The 25,467-nt window shown below is 36.4% G+C and overlaps 2 protein-coding genes across 2 annotated transcripts in view; both read left to right on the top strand.

Moving 5' to 3' along the window:
- The window catches only part of slc22a31 (solute carrier family 22 member 31), a 21,120-nt gene extending 3,401 nt beyond the window's left edge, over window positions 1–17,719 (top strand). The window contains exons 2-9 of the mRNA XM_016453170.1: window positions 635–738; window positions 1,041–1,195; window positions 3,615–3,783; window positions 4,209–4,354; window positions 12,243–12,351; window positions 13,822–14,036; window positions 14,275–14,386; window positions 16,022–17,719. Of these exons, the coding sequence (XP_016308656.1) occupies window positions 635–738; window positions 1,041–1,195; window positions 3,615–3,783; window positions 4,209–4,354; window positions 12,243–12,351; window positions 13,822–14,036; window positions 14,275–14,386; window positions 16,022–16,454 (1,443 nt within the window). The 3' untranslated portion in view covers window positions 16,455–17,719. The remainder of the gene's footprint in view (window positions 1–634; window positions 739–1,040; window positions 1,196–3,614; window positions 3,784–4,208; window positions 4,355–12,242; window positions 12,352–13,821; window positions 14,037–14,274; window positions 14,387–16,021) is intronic.
- A 4,043-nt stretch (window positions 17,720–21,762) lies between these two features.
- The window catches only part of ist1 (IST1 factor associated with ESCRT-III), a 7,973-nt gene continuing 4,268 nt past the window's right edge, over window positions 21,763–25,467 (top strand). The window contains exons 1-5 of the mRNA XM_016453141.1: window positions 21,763–21,864; window positions 22,646–22,742; window positions 22,840–23,020; window positions 23,100–23,187; window positions 23,277–23,360. Of these exons, the coding sequence (XP_016308627.1) occupies window positions 22,655–22,742; window positions 22,840–23,020; window positions 23,100–23,187; window positions 23,277–23,360 (441 nt within the window). The 5' untranslated portion in view covers window positions 21,763–21,864; window positions 22,646–22,654. The remainder of the gene's footprint in view (window positions 21,865–22,645; window positions 22,743–22,839; window positions 23,021–23,099; window positions 23,188–23,276; window positions 23,361–25,467) is intronic.

The raw sequence follows: 25,467 nt of genomic DNA, 5'->3' as shown, positions 1-25,467 counted from the left end.
CAGACTGCGCTTGTCAAAGGAGGGGGCTTTGTTGAAAACGACGTGTTTGAGAGAGGCGGGGCATAGAGGACCTACAATAATGTACAGTATTTGAAAAATAATGTGTTTTTTGAACATTAAAGCATGTCAACATATTCTGTTACACCAAATACACAAAATAATGATCTTTAAAATAGCATCATATGACCCCTTTAATTGATTTCTATTTTCAAATACATTTGATTAACATCAGCATAGTGATACATGATGGTGTGCACTTTGAAAGATGAAAACATATTTTTCGACTGTTTACTGTAGATTACCCTACCGTAATATCCAACTCAAACATCTTCTGATGGTTATAGCTGGTTTTACATGGTTTGTTTTTGTTGGGTTTTTATTGCTGGTTAATTATAGTCATTACCTGGTCCACACTCGTCCATATAGTTGATCAGCTGACTTTAACCTGGTAGAGCATCTTGGGCTGGAAAACAACCTTGAATGAGCAACAAACCAGCTACCATTTTCCAAGATTGGTATGGTAACATGGAAAAACAGGTCATGCCAGTTTGCAGTGGTTTGGTTTGGTTTCCCCAGAATTATTTTTATAAGACAGTGTGACTGAAGTGTCTCTCTTTCCTCTGCATGCTGACAGTGGGACTTAGTGTGTGCCGACTACTGGAAGATTCCACTCCAACACATATGTTTTATGACAGGCTGGACCCTGGGCTATATACTCCTTGGCACTATATGTGACTGGTAAGTTTCCCTAAATTATTATTACTTTGTATTATATTAATTGTTATCTAAATGTGATCAAAATGCACAAGCTTGCAAAATATCAAACCGAGTGATTACTGCAAATGAATGTTGCTAGAAAGTGTTTGCAATAAACTTTTAAATCACTTGTGTCAAGAATGAATGAAGTCAGTTCTCCGCAACTTTCCACTAACATTTGACATGTAATCTGTTCAAACTCTTGTCTTGATAATTTCAGATAAATGTTCTTGTTTGAGCATGTCAGACATGCTGATGTTCTTTGTGTTTGTGTGTTGTCTCAGGTTGGGTCGTCGGTGTGCTCTGCTGCTGTCAGTGGTTCTCTCTGGCTTGCTGGGAATCATGTCTTGTCTTTCTAACAGTCCTTCTGCATTCCCATTTCTTCGACTCTGCCAAGGCTCAACATTAGCCGGAGTGTTTTTGTCATCTTATATTGCACGCAAGTACTCGCCATCAGTTGACCTCTTTTTAAGTATGCGACTGATAAGATAGTGACACAAAAGGATGTCTGCTATACACAAGTGGTTTTGCAAGGTACATGTTTTGCTAGGGACATTGAATAGATTTGGCTAGGCAAAAACGTTTGGTTTTAAAGGAATATTTCAGACTCTCTAAGTATACAAGTTACTTAACCCAGTACCCATACAAGTTTTTGAACCACCTTAAGGTTATAAAAAGCTCAGTCTCTTCCTACAATCCCCAACACAGCAGAAAGTCCTCATGTCCACGGTCAGATTGTTAGTATTGCAGCACAGTAGATCACAGAAAATGCTCTTTCTTTCTTTTGAAAATCCATCTGGGTTCAATTTCCACAACATATATATATATATATATATATTTTTTTTTTATGTTATTACATTATTAACAGACACTATCACCCAAAGTTTGGATACATTTGACTGAATTTATTTATCTTAATATCGTGAATATTTTGAAATAACGGTAGCCAAATATAAAATGTCCATACATGCTAATTTCATTATAAAACTAAGTAAAGTGAAGGAAAAGCAGCCAACAATTGTCCAGCATACTATTTCAAAACTGTTATTCTAAAATGTGGACAGTAGAAAATATTAAAGATGTAGAGTAGGCATTTGACTGTAGTGTGTATGTGTCTGTTTATATGATATAATCATGTACCCTTCAGACTTGCTCAATAGTGCACTTTTGATAAGGAGTGTCTTTGTTATTGCTTGATGTTGGGTTTCGAATAGCAACAGGAGGCTTTCTGGAATGTTCCATGAGGTTTCTCCATCTGCAGAGGAGGGGTGAAGAGATTGACAGGGAACAGCAGGTCACAGCATTCCGTTTATATCTCACAAACAGACTGATCAAAACCTTCGAACTGTCTCCGTTACATCACTTTCTGTGTAATCAATTGAGGAAAGTTCAGGGTGTTTTGTCTACTGTCCCTTTTTTATGTGTTTTTGTCTTATCATTGCACAAGTGAGAGGGTAGACATGACAATATCTACTTTCTGTTCTTTCCATTGTGAAGAGGTCTGTGTTTTTGTCCCACACTTCCTGTGATTGTTACATGAGGGTTTATGTGCGTGTTGACTGTTAGCCAGAGCGCTCTTTCCAACACGCAAGCCCCTTTAGTGTGCTCTCAGGGGGAAAAGTGTGGAGGAAGCTGGATGTAAACACAGGCACGTACACAATCTTTTCTGCTTATATACATGACCAGTGAAATGTCAAGGCACACCTACTCATTCTGTATCATTACTATTGTCCAAATTTTAGACAAAAGGAGTGTTGAAAGAGTTTCCATGTATACTGGCAACTGGAAGTTTTTTCTTCACTTAATTTAGTTTTAATAAAGAAATGTGTAAACTACTGGCAAAAATGCTCACCAAGGCTGCATTTATTTGATTAAAAATACAGTAAAAACAGTAATATTGTGAAATATTATTACAGTTTAAAAGAACTGTTTTCTGTTTTAATATATTTTATATTGTAATTTATTTCTGTGATGCAAAGCTGAATTTTCAGCAGCTATTATTAAAGTCTTCAGTGTAACATGAGCCTTCAGAAATTATTCTAATTAGCTGATTTGCTGCTTACATTGTGATACATCAGCAAGAATTCAAGTTATTCATTAAAGACACATTAAATTGGTCAGAAGTGACAGTAAAGATATTTATAATGTTACAAGAGATTTCTTTCAAAAACAGTTTCAACATTGATAATAAGAACCATTATAAATGAGTGAGCACCAAATCAGAATGATTTTTGAAGGATCATCTGAGACAGAAGACTGGAGTAATGGCTGTAAATTCAGCTTTGCAAGAATAATAAAAACTGTTATTTTAAATTGTAATAATATTTTACAATATCGCTTTTTCTACTGTATTTTAATAAAATAAATGCAGCCTTGGTGAGCATAAGAGGCTCTTTTTCAGCAACAAAAAAAAAATCCTTATTATTCCAGTAGTAAATAAATTCTCAATTGATATTTGTCTACTGTTATTATAAAAGATTTAAGATCATAAGAATGATAAATTCAGTAAAATGTATCCAAATTGTGTGTGTGTGTGTGTGTGTGTGTGTGTGTGTGTGTGATGTACTTCCTAAATTTGTTTTAAATTATTTTATCCAAGATGTAAAATTTTGAAAGAGTGAAGAGTAGTGTCATTGGTCTATTTTGCTGCAAGACTTCAGGAACAATAATTGGATAGAGGACACGGGGGCTTCCTGTTATGTAGGAGTCTGTATGAAGAGACTGACTTTTTTCTAGAGTTAAGGTCACTCTCGCCAATAATTCTCTTTAATACTTCCCTTGACATGCCAAATTCATACATTAACTTTCACAATTTTGTCTCTCGTATTATTCCTCTTTATTTTTTCTACATGGTTTAGGACTGGAATGGTGTGACCCGCCTCACAGACTTATGGTGTCCATGGTCAGTGGCTTCTTTGCCGTGTTTGCAGAGCTTTTGTTGCCAGGGTTTGCCGTGCTTTGCCGTGATTGGCCTGTACTTCAGGCTGTTGCCACACTGCCCCTGCTGCTACTACTTTCCTATTGGTGGTGAGTCAGATAAATGCTGTTATCAAGTGTATTCTTCATGTCCTCAAATCACTCACAATCCTTTCCACACGTTTCAATTCACTTCAAAGATTTGGCTGAAAATGAGTCGGTACTAAGCTCATCGTTTTTAATGATTTGTAATAACCATCAGATCCGCTGGATAGCTGCTGAGTTCAGGTTACGGTGCACCCTATGATAAAATTATTCTTCTCTTATGACATGTGAGATGTAAACACGAGTAAGCCTTTACAAAACATTTAGTGTATTGTACTTTCACTCAAAAAGCCATTATAATATTTACATCAAGCCCATAGGATTACCAACATTACGACAGATGAATAATTGAAGACCAAGCATCTATAATAACATGATTGTTTGTGACGTGTGTGTGTGTGTGTGTGTGTGTGTTGCGAATGTGGCAACAGCTGTACTTCAGTGTTCCCAGAATCTCCTCGTTGGCTCATGGCCACATCTCAGATTCCTCAAGCAAAGAAGTGTCTCCAGTCTTTTTCAGTACGAAATGGCGTGTGTGTTAGTGATGAGCTCTACCCCGCTGAAACACTGCTGTCAGGTAAAAATCTCAGCATTACAAACATCTGCTACTGACCTAAGAAGTGCTTTAATCAGTAATAGTTTTAATTATTTACAAAAAATATGTCAAAAACCAAATTTGTGACCCTGGACCACAAAACCAGTCTTAAGTAGCACGGGGATATTTGTAGTTATAGCCAACAATACATTGCATGGGTCAAAATGATTGATTTTTCTTTTATGCCAAAAATCATTAGGATATTAAGTAAAGATCATGTTCCATGAAGATATTTTGTAATTTCCTACCGTAAATATATCAAAACGTAATGTTTGATTAGTAATATGCAATGCTAAGAACTTCATTTGGACAACTTTAAAGGCGATTTTTCTCAATATTTTGCTTTCATCCTCAGATTCCAGATTTGCAAATGGTTGTATCTCAGCCAAATATTGTACTATCCTAACAAACCATACATCAATGGAAAGCGTATTTATTCATCCATAATCTTAGAGCACTGGAGTTTGTTTCAAATCAGAGGCTGTCTACTAACACCCTCTCAAATTCCTCTACAATTAACAATCTGAAGATGGCTTTAATAAATGCTAGATCCATTTCAAACAAGACCTTTTTATTAAATGACTTTATTTCTTCTCGGGAACTGGACCTTTTGTTTGTGACAGAAACGTGGCTCAGCGTTGGTTATTTTGACTGTTTATCTGAAGCATCTCCAAGTGACTTTAATTTTCTAAGTACTCCACAGACATCTGGCAGAGGGGGGAGGGGGGTTGTTGCTACTATATTTAATAATACTCTAAAATGTCGTCTATTAGCAGTGCATGATTATTCTAGCTTTGAGTTGCAGGTAGTTCAAATAGACTTATATTGTCCAGTTATTTGTGCACTTATATTTAGACCACCGAAATATAACAAACTGTTTATTCATGAATTTTCAGAGTTCCTAACTGCAATTGTACCGAGTTTTGAGAGGGTTTTAATACTTGGTGATTTTAATTTACATATCTGCTGTCCCAAAGAGCCCATGGTGAAGGAGTTTCTACATCTTATTGATTCATTTAATTTCACACAATTTGTCTCAGGTTCTACCCACAAACTTGGTCATACTTTGGATTTGGTATTATCCGTGGGTGTTCCAGTTTTGAATGTAGAGATTGAGGATGCTTGTCTTTACGATCATAACCCAGTTGTTTTTAGTATTTCACTTTCCAGTCCCTTTTTAAATTGTAAGCCACCAAGCCGGTATGTTCGGTCTTTGAAATCGTCAATGCCCAGTGAGTTTTCAAAGGGTTATACTTTATTTCCAGCTCTGCGTCTGTCTTTTGGTTCAGGTATAAATGATTTAGTGTCAATATTTAATTCCTCCTGTAATGTTATTATGGATTTGTGTGCTCCTTTCAAAATCCTAAGCCCGAAAGCCAAACTACAGCCATGGCTTAATAAGGATACCCGTAGCCTCCGACAAATGTGGAGAAGAGCAGAGAGTAAATGGAAGAAAGATAATGACCCTGGACCACAAAACCAGTCTTAAGTAGCACGGGGATATTTGTAGTTATAGCCAACAATACATTGCATGGGTCAAAATGATTGATTTTTCTTTTATGCCAAAAATCATTAGGATATTAAGTAAAGATCATGTTCCATGAAGATATTTTGTAATTTCCTACCGTAAATATATCAAAACGTAATGTTTGATTAGTAATATGCAATGCTAAGAACTTCATTTGGACAACTTTAAAGGCGATTTTTCTCAATATTTTGCTTTCATCCTCAGATTCCAGATTTGCAAATGGTTGTATCTCAGCCAAATATTGTACTATCCTAACAAACCATACATCAATGGAAAGCGTATTTATTCATCCATAATCTTAGAGCACTGGAGTTTGTTTCAAATCAGAGGCTGTCTACAAACAACCTTTCAAACTCCTCTACAATTAACTATCTGAAGATGGCTTTAATAAATGCTAGATCCATTTCAAACAAGACCTTTTTATTAAATGACTTTATTTCTTCTCGGGAACTGGACCTTTTGTTTGTGACAGAAACGTGGCTCAGCGTTGGTTATTTTGACTGTTTATCTGAAGCATCTCCAAGTGACTTTAATTTTCTAAGTACTCCACAGACATCTGGCAGAGGGGGGAGGGGGGTTGTTGCTACTATATTTAATAATACTCTAAAATGTCGTCTATTAGCAGTGCATGATTATTCTAGCTTTGAGTTGCAGGTAGTTCAAATAGACTTATATTGTCCAGTTATTTGTGCACTTATATTTAGACCACCGAAATATAACAAACTGTTTATTCATGAATTTTCAGAGTTCCTAACTGCAATTGTACCGAGTTTTGAGAGGGTTTTAATACTTGGTGATTTTAATTTACATATCTGCTGTCCCAAAGAGCCCATGGTGAAGGAGTTTCTACATCTTATTGATTCATTTAATTTCACACAATTTGTCTCAGGTTCTACCCACAAACTTGGTCATACTTTGGATTTGGTATTATCCGTGGGTGTTCCAGTTTTGAATGTAGAGATTGAGGATGCTTGTCTTTACGATCATAACCCAGTTGTTTTTAGTATTTCACTTTCCAGTCCCTTTTTAAATTGTAAGCCACCAAGCCGGTATGTTCGGTCTTTGAAATCGTCAATGCCCAGTGAGTTTTCAAAGGGTTATACTTTATTTCCAGCTCTGCGTCTGTCTTTTGGTTCAGGTATAAATGATTTAGTGTCAATATTTAATTCCTCCTGTAATGTTATTATGGATTTGTGTGCTCCTTTCAAAATCCTAAGCCCGAAAGCCAAACTACAGCCATGGCTTAATAAGGATACCCGTAGCCTCCGACAAATGTGGAGAAGAGCAGAGAGTAAATGGAAGAAAGATAAGCTGCAGGTGTCTTATGATATATTGAAAGATGCTATGATTAAGTATCAGAAGGCAGTTAAAGCTGCAAGGACAAAATATTTGTCTGATCTCATAAGAAAGATACCTAATAACCCCAAAGTGTTATTTAAAACAATTGATTCAGTTTTAAACCCTGAAATAGCTACTGGTCTTGATATCAGTCAGACAACGTGTGTAAAGTTTTTCATTTTTTATTAACCAAATTGATATTCTTAGAGCTAATATTCTGCCTCCTTGACTTTATCCTTGATTATATCATCCCAACCTCATTAGTACATTATTTAAATGAGTTTAAACCGATTTCATTACCTGATTTGGTGGACTTAGTCTGCCATATGAAGTCCACTCAGTGTTCTTTGGACATTGTTCTTCCACGTCTCCTTACTCAGGTATTGGAAGTGGTTGGCCTAGATTTTTTGTCAATAGTGAATTCCAGTTTGCTGAGTGGTGTTTGTGCCATCTTGCTTTAAGCATGCTGTGGTGCAACCTCTTTTAAAAAAGTCCAATTTGGATTCATCTGATTTAAAGAACTATCGCCCAATTTCAAAATTGTCTTTTCAGTCAAAAATTTTAGAGAGGGTTGTCTTTCAACAACTTTCTACTCATTTAAATGGAAATGGTATTTTTGACAAGTTCCAATCAGGATTTATGGCCCAGCACAGCACAGAGTCGGCCCTTCTTAAATTGTCTAATGATCTCCATTTGACTGTTGATTCGGAAAAGTGTGCAATTTTAGTTTTACTTGATTTGACAGCTGCATTTGAGACTATAATACATGAAATACTGATTGAGCATTTAAGACTGTGGGCTGGGATTCAAGGTAATGTTCTTAACTGGTTTAGTTCATATCTTTCAGGGAGAACTTTTTCTGTTGAATTAGAAAATTTCTCATCCTCTTCTGCTCTGATGAAGTGTGGGGTTCCCCAAGGATCAATATTGGGTCCAGCCGTTATTTTCTATTTACATGCTTCCTTTGGCTGTTATCTGTCAGAAACATAATGTATGTTATCATCTTTATGCAGATGATACGCAGCTTTATCTGCCTATAAAATGGGGGATAATTTGGCCTTACAGTGTCTTTTTGCATGTTTTAATGATATTAAGGAATGGATGGCAGCAAATTTTCTTCACTTGAATGAATCAAAGACCGAAGTGATAGTGTTTGGCCGTCCGAGTGTTTCTGAACCCATAATTAATCAAATAGGTTCATTTAAATCTAAGGTACATAATCATGCAAAGAGTCTTGGAGTCATTTTTGAAGCAGAGTTAAAGTTTGATAAGCACATTAATTATGTGGTTAGAGGTGGTTTTTACCAATTAAGGAATATATTAAAATTGAAACCTTTTCTGTCTTTTAATGATTTGGAAGTTGTTATCCATGCTTTTATCATGTCCAGATTGGACTATTGTAATTCCTTGTACTATGGTGTTTCTCATGCATCAATTTCACACCTGCAGCTGGTTCAAAATGCAGCTGTTAGGCATTTAACTGGGACTAGGAAATTTGTAAGTATAACACCAGTATTAGCATCCCTTCATTGGCTTCCAGTTAAATTTAGGATTCAGTATAAGTTATTATTATTTGTTTTTAAAGGTTTAAATGGATTGGCACCAAGTTATATTAGTGAACTTCTTCAGCAGCATACATCATCCAGGCCCTTATGATCTACACAAAGACTCCAGCTAGTTGTTCCCAAGTCTCGATTAAAATCAAAAGGAGACAGGGCCTTTTCTGTTGCAGCTCCTCGTTTATGGAATAGTTTACCTCTCCATGTTAGATCTTGTGCCACTCTTGATGTTTTTAAATCTCATTTAAAGACTTATCTCTTTTCTCTTGCATTTGACTGTAATTAATTTGATCTATTTTTGTGATGTATTACTGTGTTTTATCATTTTAGACTGTATGTGCTATGTCTGATTTGTAAAGCACTTTGGCCAACGTCTGTTGTTTTTAAACGTGCTATATAAATAAAACAGAATATAATGTCAAGCAGAGGATTTCTCCAAAACCAGGAGGATGATGTTCTCAATTTGCATGCAGACTACCTGCAGCTTAAAAGGACCAACACTGTATCAGATAGTTCCTTTTCCCAAGGGTTTTCCAATTATTGAGTGCATCTTATACATTAATAAAATTAAGTTACTGCATGGGTTCGCTGCTCTGTATGGGCTCACTGCCTGATTTTAGAGTGCTGGAGACGAGGCTGGCAATGGAAAGATGTGGACTGCACGGCTGGCAGCTCATTGATACAGTTCTTCATCCGATTGGCAACCCTGGTGGAGAGTTGAATAAAGTGTTCAAACCCCATTGAGTCATCATAGGCAGCAGCTGGAATACAGAACTTTAAATCAAATTGTTCTCTCACAGATTAGTCATTTGCTGGATGTCTAAATACCTCACGGAAGTGGGCGAAGAAAACTTAGAGGAACTGGGTGGCCGGGTTGTCAATAGTGAATTCCAGTTTGCTGAGTGGTGTTTGTGCCATCTTGCTTTAAGCATGCTGTGGTGCAACCTCTTTTAAAAAAGTCCAATTTGGATTCATCTGATTTAAAGAACTATCGCCCAATTTCAAAATTGTCTTTTCAGTCAAAAATTTTAGAGAGGGTTGTCTTTCAACAGCTTTCTACTGTTTTTTTTCTACTCATTTAAATGGAAATGGTATTTTTGACAAGTTCCAATCAGGATTTATGGCCCAGCACAGCACAGAGTCGGCCCTTCTTAAATTGTCTAATGATCTCCTTTTGACTGTTGATTCGGAAAAGTGTGCAATTTTAGTTTTACTTGATTTGACAGCTGCATTTGACACTATAAAACGTGAAGTACTGATTGAGCGTTAAAGACTGGGCTGGGATGCAAGGTAATGTTCTTAACTCGTTTAGTTCATGTCTTTCAGGGATAACTTTTTCTGTTGAATTAGGACATTTCTCATCCTCTTCTGCTCTGATGAAGTGTGGGGTTCCCCAAGGATCAATATTGGGTCCAGCCGTTATTTTCTATTTACATGCTTCCTTTGGCTGTTATCTGTCAGAAACATAATGTATGTTATCATCTTTATGCAGATGATACGCAGCTTTATCTGCCTATAAAATGGGGGATAATTTGGCCTTACAGTGTCTTTTTGCATGTTTTAATGATATTAAGGAATGGATGGCAGCAAATTTTCTTCACTTGAATGAATCAAAGACCGAAGTGATAGTTTGGCCCTCCGAGTTTTTCTGGACCCATAATTAATCAATTAGGTTCATTTAAATATAAGGTACATAATCATGCAAAGAGTCTTGGATGTATTTTTGACGCAGAGTTAAAGTTTGATAAGCACATTAATTATGTGGTTAGAGGTGGTTTTTACCAATTAAGGAATATATTAAAATTGAAACCTTTTCTGTCTTTTAATGATTTGGAAGTTGTTATCCATGCTTTTATCATGTCCAGATTGGACTATTGTAATTCCTTGTACTATGGTGTTTCTCATGCATCAATTTCACACCTGCAGCTGGTTCAAAATGCAGCTGTTAGGCATTTAACTGGGACTAGGAAATTTGTAAGTATAACACCAGTATTAGCATCCCTTCATTGGCTTCCAGTTAAATTTAGGATTCAGTATAAGTTATTATTATTTGTTTTTAAAGGTTTAAATGGATTGGCACCAAGTTATATTAGTGAACTTCTTCAGCAGCATACATCATCCAGGCCCTTACGATCTACACAAAGACTCCAGCTAGTTGTTCCCAAGTCTCGATTAAAATCAAAAGGAGACAGGGCCTTTTCTGTTGCAGCTCCTCGTTTATGGAATAGTTTACCTCTCCATGTTAGATCTTGTACCACTTTTGATGTTTTTAAATCTCATTTAAAGACTTGTCTCTTCTCTCTTGCATTTGACTGTAATTAATTGTATCTATTTGTGTGATGTGTTACTGTGTTTTATAATTTTAGACTGTATGTGTCATGTCTGATTAGTAAAGCACTTTGGCCAACGTCTGTTGTTTTTAAACGTGCTATATAAATAAAACAGAATAGAATAGAATATTCAGCTTTGAGATGATAAGCGGACCTGTCCTAATACTCACACTTGCAGCATTTGCACTTGACCACTTGTCTTAAGTATTTCCTCTACTTAGTCTAAGTGTTCAAGTGGACGTTAAGACCTCAAGTGTGTGCAGAACTTTTGATTATGTGATGGGACACACTTACAACATGATAATGTTTATACAAAACTTTATTTACTTTGAGTTTCCCTCGGAATTTGGCACATTCCTGAACCTGTTCCAGGGTTATTATTGGTAACTAAAACTAATATCATAAATACATATTCATTACGTGCGTAGCCTCAAATACTGCTATTAGAGGTAATGTGTCTGCTAAATGACTAAATTTAATGTAAATGTAGAGGTAATGTGGATTTAGTGTGCGTTAAGGGCACTGAGCGTTTGTATTTATCAGACATAAATACAAACATACACCCTATTTATAATAATGTCTTAAAAAATCAAACAAAATAAATCTGAAGTTTGCATGCAGACTTCATGGAAAATTACTACCCAACAGTCAATGCAGCTTCATCACCAGAATGTAGTTTTGAGGACCCATGGCCTGAGGGTGGCATTTGAGAGATGGTCAGAGATATTTATGGCAACACTGTCTAATCAATCAGTAGAGCTGTCATGGAGGGATTATACTTTTCACAGGATCAAATGAAAGGAAGCATCTAGCACAGGAGGGTAGCGTTGGTTCCGTGACAAGGCTGCTGTTTTTTCTCGGATTTTTTTTTTTCTTCATGCAGTAATGATATCCCAGCTCACTTGCTGAATTACATTACAGCAAATCAAGGCCCATCATGGATAGTGAATAGAGCCATTTAGGGTGTTTAATCTGAAGGAATTGAGCCCATCCCTCCCAGAGAATGTTTCGCTTGGAATGTGCTGGTCAGGTGTTCCTGGAAAAGCCTGTTAGAATTCTACCAACTCTTCACTCTTTAACCCTCTACTTTAAATTCTCTCTGCCTTTTTCTGTAGAGATAGATGAGGTATTCCCTGAAGACATCCAGCCAGAGTATCATCATGTTGTAGAGTTGCGTCACACCAGAGTCATCTGGAAGAACTGCCTCATCTTGGGCTTCACTCTGTAAGTTACACTAGAAAATGTGGCTGCAAGCCAATCACAAACTTCTATTACACATTTAAGTATGTAATATTAAAAACCGCTGTGGAAATCTAGACCCAACATTCATCGCTGTTTTTAAACAATTGGAAATAAGTGAATCGGCACAAACTCCTCCATTTTGTGGGCAGAATATTAACCTTAAAAGCACAAACTCTTCAAAAATACTGTGCATCATCCCAGCACATTTTCAGCATTCTATTATTTGGGAAATGCTTATTTTGATCTTGTGAATCCTATGCAAGTGGGTATATTTCTATCAATAAATAAGCAAAATCCTGCATTCAATTTTGTGTATTAGATTTTATTTTGTAAATGCATTTATTAATCTTTTGAAAAGCATTTATAAATCTTAGTTGAATTTAATTTCAGCATTTACTAATACATCATTAAAATTTATAGTTTTATGGGTTAATATTGCTTAAAGGGTTAGTTCACCCAAAAATGAAAATTCTGTCATTAATTACTCACCCTCATGTCGTTCCAGACCTCCGTTCATCTTCGGAACACAAATTAAGATATTTTTGATGAATTCTGAGAGCTCTCTGACCCTCCCATAGATAGCAATGTAATGCGATCAAGGTCCAGAAACATAGCAAGGAGATCGGTAAAATAATCCATGTGACATCAGGGGTTTAGCCGTCATTTTACGAAGCTACGATAATACTTTTTGTACGCAAAGTAAACAAAAATAACTACTTTATTCAACAATTTGTCTCCTCCGCATCACCCTGGCGCCATTTTGAAGAGTATCCACTGAACACAAACAGCGTATGCTGTTTTGTGTCAGCTGCGTCACGTGGGTACGTTGTTTTCGTTCAAATCAAAGCGTAAACAACGTAGAAAACGTATCCGCGTGACGCAGCTGACACAAAACAGCATATGCTTTTTGCGTTCAGTGGATACTCTCCAAAATGGCACCAGTGTCACACAGAGGAGACGAATTGTTGAATAAAGTCGTTATTTTTGTTTAATTTGCGTACAAAAAGTATTCTCGTAGTTTCGTAAAAATTACGGTTGAACCCCTGATGTCACATGGATTATTTTACCGATCTCCTTGCTACGTTTCTGGACCTTGATCGTGGTAATTACATCGCTATCTATGGGAGGCTCAGAGAGCTCTCAGAATTCATCAAAAATATCTTAATTAGTGTTCCGAAGATGAACGAAGGTCTTACGGGTTTAGAACGACATGAGGGTGAGTAAATCTCATTTTTGGGTGAACTATCCCTTTAATGGACCTGAGCTAAAATGAACTAAAAGTAAACCGTTTTTATTATCTAACATCAACAAAGATGAATAAATACTGTCCATAACAAATGTATTTCTCATTGACAGTTAATGCATTAACCAAAGTTAAGTAATGGAACCTTATTGTAAAGTGTTATCATTTCATTTTGATTCAAGTAAAAATGTTCTCCTTGTCGTCCTCAGCTTCATTGGCACAGGAATCCAGTACTGCTTCACGCGTAACCTGCATATCTACTCGCCACACTTCTACTTCAGCTATTTTCTGCGTGTGCTGACTGGAGCTCTGGCCTGCATCTTCTTGTGTGTGTCTGTGGACCGCTTTGGCCGCAGGGGGATGCTGCTGCTGGCAGCCATTGTCACGGGTCTGTCTTCACTGCTGCTGCTGGCCCTCACGCAATGTAAGCTCCTCTTCAAGCATGACACAAAGACATGTGCTGTTCCAGAAGTTAGGTGGTGAAACTAGACTGCCTTTATAACTCAAAATCAAAGAAACTATGGCATGCATGCTTTCTTGAAAAGGCAATCACAGAATGCTTCACAACAAGCTCGGTGAAAATGTGGAAAGCCTTTGGATCTGTCCTATGATTTTTGGTTTGTTTTGGTTTTACTGACTCTGTCTCTACCGTCTTCTTTCAGACCTGCATGGAGGGCTTGTTCTGGTTCTGTCTGTAGTGGGTCTCCTCTCATCTCAGGCTTTGGCCATGCTCAGTGTGTTCTTTGGCAGTGAAGTCATGCCAACTGTTGTCCGGTAATCTCAACCTCCACTCTATAAAACAGTTACTACATACATCTGTGGCACGTTACGCAAAGCTAGTTGAACAAACTCTTGAGTTTCACAGTAGGTCTGTGAAACCAAAAAATCCAACCCGACTGAGATCAGGTTTGCAACGCTCGCTATAAACGTTCTCTATCAACTTAGGGTTAACACAAGAGAATTGAATTAATTACATGGGTTCAAAAAGAGCTTAAAAGAACACGTGAAAGTTTGGCCATTTTAAAAGCTTTATACATTCTAAAGCTTGTATTAATGTATGTATTATTTATAAATTCATTTAAATTAAGTTGAATATTAATTGTCAGAATATAATAGCTTAAATGTAATGCGTTAATGATATAATGTATAGAATTTAGTTTTGCTTTGCAGTCTCTTAGTCTCCGGTTTAGTGCAAGTTACCATGATGATAAACAACCAAATAAAAATCCAACTTCTAGAACTCGAAAATCCAGAGTTTGCTTAAACTAAACTCAAACCTACCTGGGTAGACACTGAAACCTGGTTTGTGAGGTTTCATAAAATAAAAACGGCAACAAGAAAATGTGTATTTATTTATTAATTCTTCCGCCAAGCAATGTTTAGCAGAATGGTTTTCAAGCCACAGAAGTGTAATAATACTGCAGTAATACTAATATAATGAGATCACAGCCAGGGATTGCATAAGGAGTGTTTTACAACAGCTTCGAATGCAGCTTAGCAAAGCATATTAAGAATGTTACTATTTTGAATCAGTTGTTTGTTTGCTTTTGAAAATATTTTGCTCACCAGGGCTGCATTTATTTGATCAAAATTACAGTAAAAACAGTAATATTGTGAAATATTATTACATTATATTATAACTGTTTTTTATTTTAGAATATTTAAAAATGTAATTCATTCCTGTGATGGCAAAGCTAAATATTCAGAAGCCATACTCCAGTCTTCAGTGTCACATGATTCTTCAGAAATCATTCTAATATGATGATTTGGTGTTGAAGAGACATTTCTTATCAATGCTGGGAAAACATTTTTGCTGCTTAATATTGTTTGTGGAAACTTGACACACCACTATTGAAATAATTAGGTAAGATTTAAAAAAAGAAAAGAAAAAATAAATGATTTATCTTTTATTCTGCAAGGAAATATTAAATTGATCAAAAGTGAAATTTATGATGTTACAAAAGGCTTCTATGTCAAATAAATGTTCTTTTTAACTTTCATCAAAGAATCCTGAAAAAAATTTATCACATTTCTGCAAATACATTCAGCAGCAAAAGCAGTTTTTTAACATTGATAATAATGAGAACCATTACTAATAATTAAAGGTTATTAAGTAATTAACATCAAAATTGAGCACTAAGTCAGCATATTGGAATGATTTCTGAAGGATCATGTGATGCTGAAAACTGAAGTAAAGTCTGCTGAAAATTCCACTTCAACATCACAAGAAAAAATAACATTTTAAAATGTTAAAAAAATAAAAAAAAAACTTTTAAAATGTAATAATATTTCAAAATATTACTGTTTTACTGTATGTTTGATCAAATAAATGAAGAGTCTTCTTTCAAAAAAGCATTTTAAAAACCATAATTATTCCATGTTGAGTGTTGTTAACTGTGTCTCTCTCAGCGGTGGTACATTGGGTCTGATCATGGCCGCAGGCTGCGTGGGAATGGCTGCTTCCTCTCTAATGGAGCTGCAGAATAACGGTGGCTATTTCCTGCATCACGTGATCTTTGCCTCCTTCGCCGTTCTCTCAGTCCTGTGTATCATGCTGCTGCCAGAGAGCAAACACAAGCCACTGCCAGACTCGCTTAAAGATGGAGAGCGGCAACGGCGTCCTCCTCTCTTCCTCTCACGCATGAACCGGGACAACCCACCCTTACTGCGCACGCAGCCTCACAGCTCCGAGTACAACCGGGACAATTACTCCCGCCTCGTCACTGCCACCAAAAAGATGCTCGCCAAAGATGCTCTGCCATACAAGATCTCCATTTCGCCACAAGCGCCTCTACTGGCCAGTAATGGCACTGCTCCAGACGCCAATGACGACTCATCCTAGCATTTCACCAAAGCTGTTTTAGACACGCAGGACCTCATCTCATAACATGGCCAATTTGGCCACTGCGTCTTTTCCCAGGGAAGACGTCGTCTTGGTGTTTAAAATGTGGAGTATGTTGAGTATTTGGTTGATGAATGGTAAAGTTTTCAGTTTGCTGTGACTTTGTACATTGATTTTGTATTGGTTAGGAATCCCAACTCTATGCACAGATGTTGCTGGGAGACTCTGTCCATAGTTTATAAGCTATCATGTCTCTCCTTTATGTTTGAATGGAGTTTAAGATTTAGCATCGTGTCCACTAATAGTCACCTGAGAGCCATCGCCTGTCCACTTAGCGGGTGCATCTCATGTCTCTCATTAGTGTAGTCCTGTGACTAAAGCATAAAAGCTTACTTAACCTCACCGACTGGTGATTCACTGAGGGGTGCTAAAACATCCACTCAATATCATAGTTTTATTTGGAACGAATGGCTCTCGATGACGTCAGAATCGCTAGGGAAAAGTCTACTCTTTATAATGTTGGAATGTGATTTGTTTTCTGTGGAATGGTAGCTCATCTCAATTTCTCCTTGTGGAGATTTGTCGTATGACATTCCTATCTTTCTGCTGTTTTGTCTACATGTCAAGTTGCGTTTTTTTTCGTGTGTCAAGCAGAGCTAGAACTGAACCAAACCTGACAAAGCAAGGGAACTGTTTTTGTCATTGTGTTTGCGTTCCTATTTCTATTACATGTTTGAAATGGAAATAAACTGTTTACTGTACCAAGTTGAAGTAGTGCTCCTTGTATGTCTGATCCTGAAGCTAATATTTAACAAGTGAGCAAATTTAGACACTTGGTGTACCAGAGGGCTGCCGCATTTGCGTACTTTGTGTTTGCTGTTTAATAATAGAAATGAAAGGTCTGACAGTGTGGTTGTGAATGCTTTGTCACGTGCAGTTCTTACTTGTATGAAGTGTTTACCACCACATTTCTCTTCTTTGGCAGAGATGTGGGAATTCATTCAGTGCAACCTTCATACTGCATTATAGATATTTTCTAGCTGTATAGTGTATTGGGTGTGCATTATGGCAGTGGTTCCTAAACTTTTTTTTTTTTGTCAGCCGAACCCTATTCATAAAATATGAAATGCTTACCCCTGAGTTAATATTTAAATAATTTCACTATTAATTTAATGATGTTTACAGTTGTCTGTTATCAGTTAGTGCTCACAATAACATGCCTGTAAAAATAAAATAAAAATATTTCATCTTTTTTTTTTTTAGTGTTTTCAATGTTTTAATTTTAAAAGTTTTTTTCTCCCTTTAATTTTACATTTTATGATTTAATTAAGTAGCCCCATACAGGTTCTTCACAAACCTCAGTTTGAGAAACCCTGATTATAAAGTAGCAACAACTTTTAATAAAGAATGGCATATTTTTTCTTTCTTTTGATATTATATATCAATATAATATATAGCTGATGAACAAGACTAGTGATAAATCAAAAGTAATCTAAAAGTCAGAATACATTACCCAAAATGTGTAAATTATTATTTTAATAATGTTTTCATCATGCAATCAGTAATGGACTACAATTTGCATTGCTGTTTGGATCATATACATATGTCTCTTTTTTCTTTTTTTCTTTGTGTGTGTGTGTGTGTGTGTGTTACAGTTGAATGTATTATATGGTAAAGTGTCATTTAATGACAGCTGCTTCTCACTTTCTCCAAATGATGGCAACAGTGAGCGGTGTCCATGTTTAAACCTCTCCTCTCGTTAAATAGATGTCTAAGTATCATGTTTAAGCAAGTTGTCAGATAAGGCCTGAAGAAAAAGGTTTATATTTTCAATTAGCCAATCAATTTTTAATCCAATTTTAAAGCTTGGCCACCACAAAATCATTCTTTGATCACATTGAGGTTAAATACAGATTTAAAATAATTAGATATAGTTTAATAGCTATGATGCTGTTTTTGAAATCAAATCTTTGTAGCTATGACAGGAAACACTGGAATCTAACAAGGGCTTAGAAAAAAAACAGCTAATATTAAAAAATAAAGCATATACATTAAACCAAATAGGAAATAAAACAGTTCTAGAATAAGCATGTGTCCTGTGAAATCAATCAAATCTATATGTGTGTGAAAATATTCAGATGTAACCCCTTCGTAATCATTAACATTTTCATAAGTAACTGTTACAATTACATTTATTTTGTAATTAAGTTGCATGTAATAAAATGTTATATGTGACTAGTTACTCCTCACACACACACACACACAATATATATATATATATATATAAAGACATTACAAAACAACATAATGAAATATTATTACTGTTTTCTAATTTATTCCTCATAAAAAACAATAAGATATGAAGAAATAATAAGAAACGTTGTTTCCAAATCAGCATATTAGAATAATTTCTGATCATTCTAATCGTTCTTTAAAAGATTAGAATCTTTTAAATTGTAATAATATTTCAAAATATTACTGTTTTTACCGTTTTAACTGTTTTGTCGTTATGTACTCGAGCTTCCAAAACCACCAAGTGTCCAGGAGCTCGCTGATGCACTGATCAAGTTCCCAATCTGCCATCTCATCAGGAGACATGATGCATACAGGCTCATGAGGGCCACACACACTACTGACTTACATTATAAGTTACCGTGATGAAATTCATGCATGTTGGATCAGTCTGTAATTTATTTATTTATTTATTTTTACTTTGATTTTTGGTGTGAATTTGACTCCAGCCTTTAATGGAGTTAATAATAATTAAAATTAAAAATCTAAATAATTTCTCTTTTTCCCACTCCCCCCGTTTGACTGGAAGAGGTGGAGGTACTGGTCTGCTTATCTCTAATGATTGGAAATTGAATCCTTTACCATCTCTGAGTATCAACAGCTCCTTTGAATCACATTCAGCCACTATTACCCACCCTCTTAAAATCCATTTTATAGTTGTTTATCGACCCCCAGGACCACTAGGTAACTTTGTGGAAGAATTAGATGTGCTGCTCTCAAACTTTCCCGAGGATGGTACTCCCCTAGTTATGCTTGGAGACTTCAACATCCACCTAGATAAACCTCAGGCTGCAGGCTTCCACACTCTGCTTGCTTCTTTTGATCTCAAGCGAGTATTAACTACGGCTACTCACAAATCAGGCACCCAATTGGACCTTATTTACACACGACACTGCTCCACTGATCATATGCTCGTTACTCCACTGCACACCTCGGATCCTTCATCAACTCTAACAGCTGACGACTTTGCCACATTCTTCATTAATAAAATTACAAACCTCAGTGCACAATTTGCTGTCAAACACCTTACCAGCAAACATACACTCATTTTCATCCTTCTTTCCACTCTCTGAGGCAGACGTCTCTAAACTCATCCTTTCCACTTCTATCAAACCTCTACAATTAATCCAAAATGCCGCTGCAAGATTAATCTTTAATGAGCCGAAAAGAACGCATGTCACACCTCTGTTCATCAATTCGCACTGGCTACCAGTAGCTGCTCGCATTAAATTCAAGTCATTAATGTTTGCCTACAAAACCACCACTGGCTCTGCACCCATTTACCTAAATTCATTACTTCAGAGTTATGTGCCCTCTAGAAGCTTGCGTTCTGCAAGTGAACGGCGTATTATTGTGCCATCTCAAAGAGGCACGAAATCACTTTCATTGACTTTTTCATTAACTGTTCCCTCCTGGTGGAATGACCAGCCCAAATCAATCCGAGAAGCTGAGTCCTTAACCATCTTCAAGAAACGACTAAAAACACATCTGTTCCACCTTTATTTGACCCTCTAACTCTAACACTTTCTATTCTATTTTAATTCTACTTTATCTATATTTATCTTTTTTATTTATTTATTTATTTATTTAAAAAAACAAAAAAACGAACACTAGCTTTCTATTTTTTGAAAAATATTTAATATTTCTATTAAAATATGAGCTTAAAATATATGCCTAAATCGAAAATAAAAATATGACTAGAAAATGTGATGTTAAGCATAGTATATAACAGATAGACCGGTCATATATCGTTGTTTCAGGATTGTTTCAGGACATCAAACAATACCAAATACATGCGAACAGTATAGGCTATACATGCTTCACCAAATAATAGCAAACCATAGTAGATTGACAGCTCTTGCATTTACCATTTGCCATAGAATAGCCTAGAAGCACACAACTGGAAGATTGACACTCATCCACCGGGATCTTATTAATTCTTTACATGGGTTGTGCAATATTGACTATGATATCTCAGTATTTTCTAGGATTTTATCAATAACAATTAGATAATTAGACAAGACAATTATTTTGCTAAGTATGCTACAGTGGACAGCTGACTCCTAAAGCTTTTGTTATTCTTCATATTCTGTGTGGTGATCAGTTCATGGCAGTGATAGAAATTAATCTTTTCCAATAAGTTTAAATAGATTTTTACCTTTTATGGGCATTTTTTACCTTTATACAGCCATTTGTTTTCTTTCTAAAAGTGTGCATCACCTTTTGAGTCAAATTTTTAGATTTTTCAGTATTGACAAAATTTATTTTTGCAATGCAGAGGAAACAGAAGCTGCATTAGAAGTGGGTAAGTATCTTAATTAACTTGTTTATTGAAATGTTGTAAAAATCAATATCACATTTGTAATCATGCTGATTTTTGGAGAAAAAACGGCACTCTTCGTGTGATATTAACTATATGAAATTATACATTTTCTGCCCCCATATATTGAACTTTGTGATCATTTTAAATGCATTTTAATAGACTGAATCATGCAGTGAAAGAACGCACTCTAAATGCATACGCGCACTAGTCTAACCCACTACATCACATAATGTTTGCGTGCACTCTGTAGGTGTGTTTTGTTAGGGTTTTTTTTTTTTTTGCGATATACTCGATTATGTCAAATCACACAACGTTAAAACAAATATATATCGCACACCCCTATTATTCTTTACATAAATATATTGAGTGGACAAGCTGTCAGTCTGAGTGGGCCAGTACCACCCTGGCCCTTATGTAGCCTCGCCACTGAAACACAATGCTTCAGTGCACTCGCACTTAAAAATGTACAGTATTGTTTCACTATTCTGACCAATTATTTGCCCTATTTTATTAAGGTAGTGACTAGTGAGCTCAGGCATTTCTTGCCAACTTGACTATCTAGAGTAGACTATCTTGTCATGTGATATCATACACATGACATCATTAAAGACATGTGATTTGTCCGCCCTAGTGACGGGGGTTTCCCCTCATAAGCGATTTTCCACTGGCGACCATGTGACGCGTGGCGTCATGGTTGAAGTCACGCCCAATGCGGAAGTGAATGCTACCTGAGCAGTCGCCCAAACATTCTAATCGAAACCGACGCTTTCCCAGCGTCTGAAGAGGAACTGACATGTAAATATGATATTTATTATATGTTTTGTACGGTATTTATGAGCTATCCACGACGTTTTGATGATTTGTCAGTATCTGTAGGTTCTTGAAGGTTTTGTTTAGCTTCTCTAGCCGCTAGTCGAGTCTCTTCCTGGTTTGAGCAGGTCGAAAACCTGTTCAAATATCATTTGTACGTTCGTTAGAGATCAGTATAGATCCATATAAGTAATAACACGTGACTGCTTGTCAGCTTACTCTGTTTTATGTCATTTTACTCTTGTTTTGGCTAACTGTTGTGACTCCATCGGAGTCATCAGTCAGCATATGAAAGAGACTCGAATTAAATGACCCACCGTTTCTAAACAAGTAAGAGGGTAACCAACAAAAAGTGCCAGATTATTACTATATTTTTGAACAAATAACGTTACCATGGTATTTTTTGTAGTTATTGGGAGAACTATGTAGATACCAAGATAAATAAATCATTCAGTACAACAGTATAAGTACAGAACCCGAGTAATTTGATCAGATACCATAGTACTGCCACTGTTTTTGACCTAAGGGACTACTGTTGTCATTTACACTGTTTCTTGGGTTCCTGGGTGTTCGATGTAATTAAAGTAGGTTTCTAAAAGCTGACTTGTGCTGTTGTCATCATATGGCAGTGACGTCACTCACCAAACAGGATGCTTGAGCTTTAGCTTTAATTACATGTAAGATACTTGGGCCACTGTTATGGCCTTCAATTTGAGTCTTTTCTGCCCCTTTTACCTGATCTTTGGCTCTTGACATTTCTCCACAGAGCTCCATCATGCTTGGTGGAGGGTTTAAATCCGAGAGACTTCGGGTCAATCTCAGGCTGGTCATAAACCGCCTCAAACTTCTCGAGAAGAAGAAAAGTAAGTTTGGTTGTCTACAAGTTGCACATTTTTTCAAGTTTTGGATGTTCTACGTTTAGTTGATTTAACGAAATTGAACTCGCTTGATCTGAATTAGCTGAATTAGCCCAGAAGGCTCGCAAGGAAATCGCAGACTACTTGTCGGCCGGCAAAGATGAGCGTGCAAGAATCAGAGTCGAGCACATCATCAGGGAGGATTATTTGGTGGAGGCCATGGAGATCCTGGAGTTATACTGTGATTTGCTGCTCACCCGCTTTGGCTTAATACAGTCCATGAAGTGAGTAACATTTTATTTTATTATTTTAAAAGTGATTTTATTTCTTCCATGTTCTTTAATTTTTCTATTCTCTTTTCAGAGAACTGGACCCTGGCCTACAAGAAGCAGTGTCCACTCTCATCTGGGCTGCCCCTCGACTGCAATCAGAAGTGGCAGAACTGAAGATTGTGGGTATCGTTTGTGTCTGTCTTTAATCTATTTCTGGGGTGTAGTTCTACTATGGAATATTCATGTCTTTTTTCCCTTCCTTTCACAGGTTTCAGATCAGCTGTGTGCCAAATACAGCAAAGAGTATGGAAAGCTATGCAGGACAAATCAGATTGGAACAGTTAATGATAGGGTATGATGAAACATATTTGTTTAGAGGTGGTGGTCACAAAATTGAACTCGTAGTAATGTGTGCTTGGGCAAATATTACAATATCTGTTGCTCATTCTTGGATTAGGGCATTTTCAAAGCTCCTTTAAGTAATTATTATGCTAAAATAATTAGATTTTTGGCATGTAACAGCACACCTGATCTACCTCAAATCATACTGCTTGATAAGGAGAAGTATCCCGTTACTTTCTGAAGGCTGGAATAAACTACATGACTTTTGCCAAGATTTTTTGCACCAATTAATTTTTTGGAGGAGTCAGTGCTAGTTGATGAAAATCATAGCTGGTCTGCAGATTTTGAGCAGTTGGAGGTAATTTCACTGAAACATGTGTAGTGTATGATGGGCACAGTTGTTTTTCATTAGCTTCGGCTAATGATTTCATCCAGTTTGTAAATATCAAACATTTTTTATATTTTGTGCCAATTTTAGAACACATTTTGTTTTCATAGCAATGAGGCACATTTCTGTTTGAGTTTGTTGTGTGTAAAAAGTCTGGTAATGTGTGATGCTCATTTAGTGTATGACGGCCAGTTTTTCATCTCTAACCATTCCCAGTGTTTTAAAATCTGTTCAGTTTTCAAAAGTCATGTAGTGTATTCCAACCTTAAAGGGATAGTTCACCCAAAAATGAAAATTCTGTCATTAATTACTCACCCTCATGTCGTTTCAAACCCGTAAGAGCTTCGTTCATCTTCGGAACACAATAAGATATTTTTGATGGAATCTGAGAGCTGTCTGACCCTCCATAGACAGCAATACAACTGAAATGTAGCAAGGAGATCTGTAAAATAATTCATGTGACATCAGGGGTTCAACCGTAATTTTACGAAGCTACGAGAATACTTTTTGTGCGCAAAGGAAAAAAACGAACGACTTTATTCAACAATTCGTCTCCTCCGCGTCACCCTAGCGCCATTTTGGAGAATATCCACTGGACGTAAACAGCGTATGCTGTTCTGTGTCAGCTGCGTCACGCCGGATCTGTTTCCTATGTTGTTGTGATTTGATCTGAGTGAAAACAGCGTATCCGTGTGTGCTACAGATGGCAAAATGGCGCTACAGGGTGACGCGGAGGAGACGAATTGTTGAATAAAGTCGTTATTTTTTTTCTTTTGCGCACAAAAAGTAATCTCGTAGCTTCGTATAATTACGGTTGAACCGCTGATGTCACATGGATTATTTTACAGATCTCCTTGCTCCTTGCTGTATATGCAGGCATGAGGGTGAGTAATTAATGACAGAAATGTCATTTTTGGGTGAACTTACCGTTTAAGTAGTCAGAGATATGACTTTTACCTGGTTGATGAAAAATTCCCTAGTCTTAAGGCTCTTTCATACCAAGAACAATAAGTAAAAAGCTAACTATTACAATAACTATATTAACATCCACATCAATAGATGATAATGTTCTTTGTGTGTGTGTATATATAATGTATATATGTGACCCTGCCTGGACCACAAAACCAGTTATAAGGGTCATTTTCTTTTGAAATTGAGATTTAATAACTGCACTCAGACCCATGACTCGTTTAGGCTATGATCAGATCAAAACAGTTATTTTTGAATAATCGACTCTGGGCTTAATATTTCTTTATTTGAATGACTGAAGTTTGATTTAACAACAAATCGAAATACGAACAAAAAAAAAAAAGAAATAAAAAGATTATTATTATTTAGTTCTGTTTGGCAAATGGGCGAACGGAAATTAAGCTAGATTTTTCGTAGTTTTTGTTTGTAGGTTAAAAAATGAGCTTGCTATTTGTGCGTGGGCCAATAACGTTTCTTCAAACTGTCTGGCTGTTGTATAGGCTATATTTCTTGCAAATATACATCTCATATGAAGCACAACACTGCTCTTCTTGGTTCGGCGGCGCCGGCGTGATCCTTTGGGCTACACGATAACAGAGGAAAGAAATGTCTGCTTTATTTTCTATACTTCCACAATAACAACAAAACGTTACAAATTGCTTTTGTAAAATAACAGGGTGTGCTTTCTGGCGCACCTGGTTATGTCTAAAGGTCTGCTTAAATAAAACAATCGAAAACTAATTTGTGTTTATTTAATTCA

This window comes from Sinocyclocheilus anshuiensis, unplaced genomic scaffold, assembly GCF_001515605.1.
Source record: "Sinocyclocheilus anshuiensis isolate Anshui unplaced genomic scaffold, SAMN03320099.WGS_v1.1 scaffold1317, whole genome shotgun sequence".
NCBI classification, from domain to species: domain Eukaryota; kingdom Metazoa; phylum Chordata; class Actinopteri; order Cypriniformes; family Cyprinidae; genus Sinocyclocheilus; species Sinocyclocheilus anshuiensis.
Note: the sequence above shows the minus strand (reverse complement) of the source record. Positions and strands in the feature narration are given on the sequence as shown.